Source organism: Hakea prostrata, chromosome 3 (assembly GCF_041222555.1).
Source record: "Hakea prostrata isolate BN-2017 chromosome 3, UWA_Hpros_2, whole genome shotgun sequence".
In the NCBI taxonomy this organism is placed as follows: Eukaryota; Viridiplantae; Streptophyta; class Magnoliopsida; order Proteales; family Proteaceae; genus Hakea; species Hakea prostrata.
The window spans coordinates 53,706,063-53,717,353 of NC_142602.1; the positions used below are offsets into that span (position 1 = coordinate 53,706,063).

At 37.7% G+C, this 11,291-nt stretch overlaps 1 protein-coding gene across 1 annotated transcript; it reads right to left on the minus strand.

Annotated features, from left to right (window-relative positions):
• Nucleotides 1–752: 752 nt before the first annotated feature.
• On the minus strand, nucleotides 753–10,783 carry LOC149022484 (pyruvate kinase 1, cytosolic-like). The gene is made up of 16 exons (XM_089150560.1): nucleotides 10,295–10,783; nucleotides 9,979–10,075; nucleotides 9,669–9,766; nucleotides 9,180–9,335; nucleotides 7,361–7,438; nucleotides 6,780–6,911; nucleotides 5,900–5,980; nucleotides 5,663–5,734; nucleotides 5,396–5,485; nucleotides 4,225–4,369; nucleotides 3,992–4,080; nucleotides 3,343–3,438; nucleotides 3,142–3,209; nucleotides 2,888–2,987; nucleotides 1,424–1,483; nucleotides 753–1,334 (listed from the first exon to the last, which is right to left on the minus strand). Exons 1-16 carry the CDS (start codon nucleotides 10,361–10,363, stop codon nucleotides 1,182–1,184), a joined length of 1,584 nt encoding a protein of 527 aa, XP_089006686.1. The 5' UTR covers nucleotides 10,364–10,783; the 3' UTR covers nucleotides 753–1,181.
• Nucleotides 10,784–11,291: the final 508 nt, after the last annotated feature.

Genomic DNA, 11,291 nt, shown 5'->3' on the forward strand with positions numbered 1-11,291 from the left:
AACATCATGATTTTGCTTTGGTTTTGCTTTTAATCTACTGATGGTGAGCAAATAACTAAAGTGGCCACAAATGACTTACACGTCCTCTTTGTCTTCAAGAAAGAGAGGCATGACAGAATTGTTTTATGACTGAAGGAGACAATTGAAAAACATTTTCCCGGATTCAAAGATGCATCAAATGATTCTCTTCAGCTATGTGATTTTACTGTTTTCTTTTCAAAAAGTATAAACTAGCAGAAACCTATGTGAAGAAATATATGGTAAAGAAATCCACAGACCAGGCATATTGAAAATCCTTTCTACACATGCTACTAATGTTTTCTGATGTATATCGCTGCCACAAAAACATAGACTCTGCTCTGCTTTACATGGAAAATATGTAGATAATTTACTAGTGATCTTTAAACTGTTTTCGACATCCTGACCATTGGGCATATGCTATTCTGCTCAACGATTCAGGTTTAGCAGAGTTATAAGTTATAACATCGAAGTAATGGTGCATATTCAGCAGGGTTAGGCAAGGTTTCGAACTTGAGAAGCCAAGTACTACTTAGAAACACAAGCTAAGAGTGATTACTCAGATGAACTGTGAATTATTATAAAACAAGTAATACTCCTTCAGAATGATGATCAAGCGTGGTGTCAACTGTGAATAATAGTTTTTAGCATTTTCATTGCAGGGTTTGATGATGTATGGATAAAACTGCTCACAAAGAATCTCAGTTCTATCAAAGGAAGAAGAATGCACACTAATGGTAGATTCTATATTTAATGTATAGATTAAAACTGCTCAAATAAAAGAAGGAAGTACATTTAAAGGGTGAAATATATACTGCATCTCCATCCTCAGTAAAGACACTGCCGACCTGCAAGTTCCAAGTAATTTAAAACCTCCATATACGTGGTAGTTCATTCTCAAAGTGATCTCAGAATACATTTTGACTCAACATGAATCAACACCACCTCAACTGGAATTTACGGTTGAAGAGTTATTACAGCCTCTGCCTCAGTCTATAATAATATATCCACTTTAAATGTCATATTTTGAACCCTGCCGGTTCTTAGGGCTACAATTTGAGGTCCGCCAACCTCATACCAAAAACAAAAAAGGGAGGAACGAAGCGGGGAAAACAGTTAAAAGATAAGAAGAATCAAAAAGGAAGGATGAATGGAACTGGTTTTCAATCTTCAAGCTCGATAATTTTCACTACAGATGAATCTCCAACTTTTTGAAAAACAACAGCACGATCATGAGGCTTTATTATGCCTGATACCTTGCCATATTCGAGAGCAAACTTAAGAACTGACTCACTTGTGGCACTAGTTGATTCCGCCTGAACAAGCAAATTCTTGAAAATCAGATCTCAATTATATGCTGGAACAGATTAAATAAATACGACACAGAATGAAATGAAAGATTTACCGGATGTCGAGGATCTGCAAGCATGGGGAAAAGACCTCTGACTATTAGGGATTGTCTTGCCTGTTCATTCATCATCAAAATAATACTCTAGTTAATTTCTAAACACTGTAAAATTGAAATAAGTAAACAAATAGAGCGAAAACAAGCAGATGATTTCTGTCATCCAGAGTGCACAAAGTTATTAGAAATTGATTATATTTATTGGAAGACGGTCAAAATTAGATCCAACACGCAAAGAATCACATGCTTCAGAACACAAAAAGATGATGCACTTCCATCAGGTGCCAGCTATTTCAAAGGCAGGCAGGCAATACCAAACCCAGCACAAAAGAGAGGACATACTCCCTAAACTGCACTACTTGTTCTAGAAAAACCAACAGTCTACGTTGAAACTTAAATCATCGGTTTTCACCATCCACTGCCCACCGCCGCAAGAGAAGGAGCAGATAAAAGATTCCAGTGGCATGGTTGGTGAGCCAACAAGGGCGTGGTGCTCTCTGTATGTAGATGATTTGAACATCCATCCTCCATCCAGTAGGTCCACAGAGTCCAAGATATGGGAAATACAAAAGCACTCCACAAATCTCACGACCAGAAAGTTTGAATTTTTTTAGTGAGAGTCACTTTCAAAGGATCACTTCTGACATTTCATGGGTAATCAATACCCATATTCAAGCATTAGAACAGTGACCACTGAACCCAGTTCCCCACCAGAATCATTTATTCAAGTACTCATAAAACATAATAAGGATATGTTGACCGCATAAATTGGATAAAGAGTAAGTAACCAGAAATAAGAAGTGAGAAGAGCACATAATCCTACCAACCAACAGAGAAGGGATTCAATTACCACAATCTATTTATATGTCTGTAATCAACAATAATGTCTTATCCCAACTAAATGGGGTCAGCTACATGGATCCTTTGCCTTCCAATCAGCTTTAGTTAAGGTCATACTAGATACAAGATCTAAGCCATGCATAATCTCTTCAAAACACTCCAAAAAATGTTTTCAAGCAAGAGCAAAACAGTTGAGGTCAATATGCAGAATTTATTTCATTCTCGGTAAACCCTGGGAAACCATTAGATCTAACAACAAGCATAGCACAAGAACAAGTGCGAAAATTTCTGACAGAGGAGTTTTGAGTACCGTATAACAAAAGAAAACCAATAATAAGAAAATCCAAGAAATCATAAATGTGGCCACAAAACATGGTAAACACCAGTGCACCCTTGCACTAATGGGTCAATCAAGAAACATTAAACACACACAAAAGGCATTTTTGTTTCCAATTCAAGTAAATTGGCAGGGCCACCATACCTAAATGGGTCAAATTAGGAAGACCAGTGACAAGTGATGGTTTGCAATTTGCACCCACAAGTGATGGTTTGCAATTTGCACCCAAGAAGATAAGAAGAAACTAATCTCATGAGCAATAAAAAAAAATTAAGCAGATGGCAAACCTGAAAAGCACCAGTAAAGGTCCACTTAAGCTGATTTGTAATGAGTTGAGGAATAACAACTGATAGAACAGGCATCGTTGGCCTATACTTTGCAATTAATCTGTATTCATGGGAAATTTAAGTTAAGACATCTAATATAAATACAGACAAAATATGCACCATATTCAGCTGAGAGGAAACCAAGAGAAACTGTCACACAAAGACACAAAAGAAATTGCCTTTTTTTTTCACAAAGCCATGAGGGAAGAAATTACCTTGCAGCCCTTCCTGATGTAGTGAAGCAGATAATTACAGAAGCTCTCACCTTAATTGCTGCACGAACCTGGATAAAAGCCCAAGATATAAAGCGAAGACTGTAAACAACTCTCATAAAAGAATTACTATCTGACTTAACTACTGATCCATTTAGCGATGACAATTGCTGATCAGAAGTACCAAGGCCCAAAAGAAAATACCGCAGAGGAAGCTATCGATTCCAAGTGTGTCATTGGTTCTCCAACATATTTAACAGTCTTCTTGAAATACAAATCTTGATTGAAAACCTTCTCTGCCTGCAGACATAGCATTATAAGCAAATATATTGATATAAACTTAAAGAGTTCATATGATAATTAGCTAGCTACATAAAAATGTATATTGAGTCTCATGCTGGGCAAAGGCCTCAGCACCAGAAGCACTGCAAATCCCAACAAAAATGTACTAGTATTTGAGCTATATGTACAGAAATATAACTAAAGAAAGAATCAGTTCAATTTAACCCCCCCCCCCCCCCCCCAAAAAAAAAAAATTAATAGAAAAAAGCAGAATAAGTCCAATACCTCATGACCACAAGCAGCTAAAAAAAAGGGGGACATGAGTTCAACAAGGAAATATATTCTAGTAATTCATTGATGTTCTAAAGCTACCTAGAGAAACCATTGCATTCAATATGATTTTGATGATATCTGGACAACAGAAAAGGAAAACTTAAGACCACAGGCAATGTCAAGACATTGTGACAAGAATTAACAGCACACACTTAATCTCAACATGGAGTACTTAAGCAAAACATGAAGCATTTTTTATTGAAGTAATTTGCACTGAAAAATGAGGAAGAGGACACACCTCAGCACAAATTTTACCAACAGTGGTAATAGTCTCTATAGGGTACAATCCTCTTAGAGTTTCTGCACCTAAAAGAATTGCATCACTACCTGCATCCATCACAAATGAAGAGGTATACATTAGATCCTGCAATGCAGCATGTCAAATAGAACAAGCAAAACAATGTCCTACTCGATAAAACATGAAGAGATGTGCACCAAGCTATTAAGGACCTCAACATGAAGTTACCATACCATCTAATACAGCATTGGCAACATCAGTTGCTTCTGCACGAGTAGGTCTCAGGTTGTCAGTCATACTGTCCACAACACGAGTAACCACTGCAGGCTTTCCAGCCATATTGCACTTGTAAACAGCAGCCTTTTGAAATGAAAAAACCTGAAAATTGAGGAGAATAAACAGTGGTGTATAGTCAAATTTGCACAAATTTTAACAGTTATAGAAGCTCACTAGTATAGCACAAAACATATAAGGTTTACTAAAATAAGAAAATGGAAAATTAGCAGAATAGGACAGCACAGAAATAGTCATTGCTAACAAATCATTGAATTTACAGTCGACCTTGTTTCTGATATCACTACCTTCAACCTCTTTATCAGAACCAAGTTCATTTCAAAGGCTAATATGGAAGCTAGTTCGAGTTAATCATTTCTAACAAATCAATTATGACTTTCCGATTGACCTTGCTTCTGACATCACCAGCTTAAAATTTCTTTAACAGGAACAAGTTCATTCCTATGGCTAATTCAGAAGCTAGCTCAGGTTTGATGGCATAGTGCTGTACAGACCAATGAAAACTTCCAACTAAGATGACTCTCTACAATTCTGTGAAGAAAATTCAAATTCAATAGATAGAGTTGGAGTCACCAAAAACATTAGATCTTAAGACCCTGCACTGCCAGCAAATTCCCAAGCTGGACTAATACATCAGTTGGCATTCTTATGAATTGACCTAGGCCCACCAAAGCACCATCAAGCATATATCTAGCCACCAATCAATGTATCATGTATCAGTATCCTTCCTAAGATATCTTCTTCAACAGAGTGCAATTACTTTTTTCACTACAGTTGTTTGATAAGGAAATATAGTGTTCCCAGAAAGAATTTTGTACACGTCGTGTGATCTAATGTGGCTTGTATACAGGTACTGTTGAAAACTTTTCCACCGAGAACCAGTGACACAGGTTTGAATGTATTTTAGCATCTACTCGTATGAGAGGAAAAGGTATGTATGACTATGCCATTTAGGTTAGAAGGATCCAACTTTAAAGCAAGGCCTATCCAACCAAGATTAGCACGAGAAGTAAAATCGCATCATACAATTTTGCATATTTGTTCACTGGGGCCTGGGGGCAATCTAAGGACCTGTTAAATTGTTCCTCTGTCAATGTTCAGAAACCTGACCTTTTCAGGAGGAAGATCTATGCCCAGATTTCCACGAGAAAGAATAATCCCATCTGCCTCTTGTAGAATCTCATCAAAATGGTTTAGGCCCTGTAAGCAATTGCAAGAAAAGAAATTTGTAAACTTGCAAATTAGCATTTCTTAAACAAGCAAAGCACTAGTACCACCAAATAGGGTCACCATTGAAAATCAGTCTTAAGACAATTGCCGACAAGATTAACTTAACCAACAACTTTTCATCCCACCTAACCTGGTTTGCCAGCTTACCTCTATGTTTTCGATCTTTGCAAAGATCTGGGTCTGTCGAAGATCACCCAATTTGGAAAGGAACTCCCGGGCCTGCATTAGAAGATTATTCAAGGCCAGTCACAGAGAGTAATAAGATAGAAGAATACGAACATTGTGACCAAAAGAAAGGCAAACAAAAATAGGCAAATCACAAAAAAAGGGGGGCTCCAAGGGTGTAATAAAGCCAAAAGTACTTATATCAAGAACAGTACTTACATGGCGAACATCTTCTGCATGCCGGGTATATGACAAGGAGAGGAAATCTATACTGTTATGAACACCCCATGTGGTTATAACCTGAAAGAAGAATTGCAATATTAAGATTTGCACTAGGAAGGAAATTGGATAGAGAAAATTTCACAACAGGAAAAGGCCCATATTTCAAACTATAATATGTTAAACTTCAAACCTCTTTTATGCCGATACTTTTCAGTATTTAGGATGTTAATGGAATATTTTCCCAAGTACATCATCCCACAGTTTATGAATGTCGCATGGGAAGTTGGAAACAAAGTTCAAGGTCTCACAAGATCTCGGTGAGTTTCTCAGTTCCGACAAGGATCAACTCAGAACACTATGAGATATCAAAACAGTATGTCTTGGAAAAAAAGGTACAAATCAACTAAATATAAACACTCTCCAAAAGAGCGGTCCAAATTTCAATGTCTCAGTGGCTGTTGGCAGTTGGTACTATTAAAAAAGTTTTGAAGGAAAACACCTCAAAACCTCACTTTCCAAGCCCAAATCTTACACAACCAAGCATGGAACAGCTACCAAAACCAAGGGCCACATTAGACATAAAAAACAGAACCAACTCGACCAAAATCTGGCTGAATTACTAGGACAACTTGACCTTTGGCTGACCAAAACCAGTCAAGATACCAAGACCTCTAACCTTGCATGCAGAGAAGTAAATTGTATAGGAACCCACTATCGCAGTGTAACAGTTGGATGTGAAAAAACCACATTATGCTCACAATCGAAGTTAATTAGACATTTCCCATCATGTCCACTTATCAACAGAAGTAACTTCGGTTAAAAAGGCATTATCTTAGCTCAGTAGATGCCCCCACCCACCAAAAAAAAAATCACTTACTTCTTTATCTGATTCAGTTAAGGTAGGCAGATCAATGTGGATTTGAGAAACATGCAAAGTGAATAAGGACCCAGCAAGAGTAGCAGAATTTTTAATTATGCAGACGACATTTTCCCCTTTGACCTCAGACACCTGTAGTTGAAACAGAACCACATAAGAAGCTTGGACAAAATAATTACAACGCCAAATTTATTAAAAGATAATTACTACTATAACCATCGCACTCAGCAGACATATTGCTTTTACATCCAAAGCTTAATTGACAGGTAGGCTTTCAACCCAAGAGACACTTATGCAAATTATTTATGAGACATGGAGAACATATTAGCACATATCCCCATGCAAGTGCTTTGATTTGACAATACGAAATGACTGAATTTCTATTATCAAAACATTGCCTAGGCAACCAGGAGCTTTGGTTGCCATGTTGGTGTCGTCTTGTGGGGGGACCAACATCTAGGATCACCTAGACTCTTATGACAAAAATGATCCTAAATGACTAAGTTCATTTGAGCTTACAAAAAACATACAATATTGAACTCAAAATTTTGATCTAGCTCTCTAACAAACCATTCTCTTACCTCCAGCCAAACAGAAGTAGTTTCACTTCCAGTGAACAGGTATTGGCCAATAAAAATGGTATCTCCTTTCTTCACTGCCTGAAAACAACACATGTGCTTCATTTTATACCAAAAATCATAGCAAGTAAAGCATAATTACAAAAATACCATATTAGAGGCATCACATTAATACAGAATGAAGCAGATTTAAAAGTCTACCAGACTACCCAAGGAAAACACATCACTTACTTCACTGCAAAGCGCATCAAATGGTTCAATTTCACTCGATATGATATAAGTGCATCAATTGCTATATTGTATATTGCAAAGTGTGTCACTTGCATCACTCCAAATTGAGAAGGAATATTATCATGCTAAAATATATTTGCAAGATATTCTATATGAAGCAATTGATTTGCAAATAAAAGAGGGTAATAGTCCAAAAGGCAGGAATAGTAGAAAACCAAAGAAATCAATAATACTAGAAAACTTTTTTTCCAGTACGCATAGAAAAAAAAAGCTGATCTAGCAACTCATTCATGGAAAAATGTTTATAACCAACAATTTTTCTTTTTCTATAGCTTTTAGAGAGCTAGGCTGATTTATATTGGAAAAATAGACAGCCACAATAAATCAGCAACACAGGTATCTAAACCCTCTGGAATCCTTCTAAGCTAACAGGCAAAGATTGAAATAGAAGTCCTCCATTCTGCAGACCTCAACTGCTTTTGGAAGAGCTGTTTCTGATGAGCTGCCTAGCCTCCTAGTGAGCCTTCTTCAAAAGTGTTTCACTGGGGAGAGTTGAAGTCCATCTGTTGTAACAGCCTTACCCCAAAGAAGGACAGTTCATGCCAATGTGCGTCAACAGCATAAATAAAATAACATACAGCATCAGTACCATATCCAACAACTTGAAGACAAGATAGATATGTTGTTTGGAGCAAAGGTCCATTCTAAATTGCACCTTAAGGGAGGTTATCATCATGAAGCAAGGAATTTATTCATTAAGGAAGGATCCTGTATAATCTTGCTGACTCCTTGGGCTGCACAGTGATAGAGATTGATCTCAGTTAATGCTCTTCATTTAGAGAAGTGATTTAACCCATTCCCCCAACTGAGTACCCTGCTGCTACCTACTCTGCTACTAAATGGTTAGGCTTTTTAAATCAGAAGCAAACTTTCTAATTCCATCACTCCCCTTTTCTGCATCATCCTGCCATAATTTCTCTTCCATCTTAAGAATGCATGTATTCCTTCCTAAGGCCCCAATGCGACACCTTTTTTGAGCCCCATCTACCCAGAATATTGACTGATAAAAAGATTCTCCCAGAATCTTCCAAAACTCTATTCCGTAGCTTGTTGCAAGTTGGCAGAGGAGACATCTGCTGGTGATTTGTTCTGTCCTATGCCTTTGAATGCATCACCGTAAACCTAAATCTAGATCTACTCCCTTAACCTATTCAGCCACTCCAGCTCTATCCCCATCAAGCTGAACCATTCCCTTGATTTCAAATCCAGTGTGGGACGGATTGAACTATCAACTCTGTATACCATATACAGGTAAGACTGTCTTCTACAGATGGATAATAATAAGTGCAGAATGAATAGTCTACAAAATCAAAACTAAAAATGTGTTTAACTATTAAGTAAATATAATCACCAAAACAAGAAAAATCTGAAAGGTTAGACAACTGAGAGACTTCGGCAACCAACCTAACATCCTCCCACCATTCTCTGTCAAATTTGTACTGTGTGAATATTCAAATACTGATAAAAACACTTTCAAAAACCAATAAACAACAAAACTTAAAATGGAACATTCATCAACATCAGTGCTTACCTTTGATAGCCCAGAAAAATTGATTGGTAACAACTCTGAAGTTGCTTCCTTATCTTGATCTGGTGTTAGAACAACAAATGCATTTTCCTGAAGTGAAATGGAATGTTCGCTTCTATTTACAACCTGCAGCTCCGGTCCCACTGTGTCCAGCATAACCTAAGAATAGGAGTAGAGGAGTCCATTACAAGTTCCTTTCTTATGGTAATCAATTATGTTCATGCTCCAGTAGAACTAAAATAAGAATCAGTGTAGATAACACAGGATCGACAATTGTAGATAATCAAGAACGTCTGATGCATCATTTAAATAGGCAACTACTGGAAAGAAGAAGGATAAGAAGACCCTTTTCAAGTGTAATACTTATAACTTATATTTAAAATAATATTACAAGAAAAAAAGGGAAAAGAAGTTTCGTCACATATATGAAGTATATACACTGCAAACTGGAAGCTAAATCCGAAGACTATATCGTTGGGTAAAGGAGCTTACAGCACAGAGCTTCTTAGTGCTTCTGACGGCCGTCTTCAGATTATCTAGAGTCTCTTGATGAAATTCAGAGTCGCCCAAGGAAAAATCAAAACGTGCCACTGCGACCCAGAGATATACAAAGCATTACATTCACGACGATACAAGCTCCAAGCTTGCGATTCATCGAGAGGAAAAACTCCTAAAACCATTTCAATCAATGAAGAAGCAAAAGTAATTTTTTCTCTTTTCACTTCCTCCAAAAGTACCGAAAGGAAGTAGACAGTCATCTATTTAAAATCAGAGTAACAACTCCACATTGAACAGATCATACCTGACATCCCTGCCTTAAGACAGCCAGAGATAACCTCGACAGATCTCGATTTCGGACCCAGTGTACCGACAATTTTTGTCATTGCAGGAAAGAAACTCTGCAAAATTCATAATCATAAGTCCCAAAGCAAGATCATGCAATACTCAAAATCCAAATCAAGCAACGACTACTGTTCAACTTCAACACATACGACAGTAGAGTGCTTCGGATAAACAAACCAAAGCAAAAGAGTATACTTTCTACCATCAAACTTATAGGAAGTCGATACCGCAGAAGAAACGAAGTAAACCGAACAGTAGAGAAGATTACTACTTACAGTCTTGGATGGCTCAAGGATGGAAGCCATCCTAATGGGCTCTTCGAGGAGCAAGTTCGTCGCATGCATTTTCGATCAGTTACTATCAACTACTCAACAAGGAAATGCAGAAAAGCAGAAGATGATGGTCGCAGAGAAGAGATACAGAGAGTTTCTCTTTCAGTTCAGAGCGGTTCTATGCTCTGCTTTGCTCGAACCTCTTTTTCTTTTCTTTTTCCCTAACTACGTTCGCTAAATTACGCTCTTTATAAACCGGGAATTCCAGAAGGGAAGGTTTTACTTTTACAAAGACTTGACCGGTGAACAAGTGGGACCTAACCTATTAATCGTCGGATTAGCATTTGTTTGCCATTCTTAACCCTGCTAGATTCACGGCCAGAGATTAAACTATGAAGAACCGTCAGATTGGTGCCATGAAAAGGAAGATTCTTCAAGGCTTTCTGGGATTCTACGTGCTCAACTGTGCAAAACCAGCTTAGTCTCGCGGATTTATTACTGAAACCATTAAATCAAATTGGTTTTCTCAAAGGCCACCTGAAACGCTCGCCACTAGGATTCCGACGCTGGTTTTGCCCTTCCCACTCGCTATTTAAAATTTTCAACTTGCCTCTTTCCCAAGCAATCCGCTTCCGTATGTTCCTGTACATAGTTTCTCATCAATCTGCGGTGTGACAAAGAATTTACACCGTCGGATCATTTTCTTCAGAATGGATGATGGTCGCCCATGGGTCCCTTTTCTTTTCTGAAAGAAAAGGTTTTATGGCCGACAACCACGTAACTAATTCCAAATTCTTATTCCATTTAAATTTCTTCGTTGATGCGCCACGGAGCCCATGGGTAAACAGGACATAACACGTGGGCGGATCCAGGGAGTGGAAGGAAAACATACTCTGGACTCTGGAGCATATGCCAAAGTAGAACGGATCAAAATTTCCAAAACATGATGAAAGTATTTAAATGGGTTAAATTCAAGGGGAGTAGAATTCTAGAACCTTCT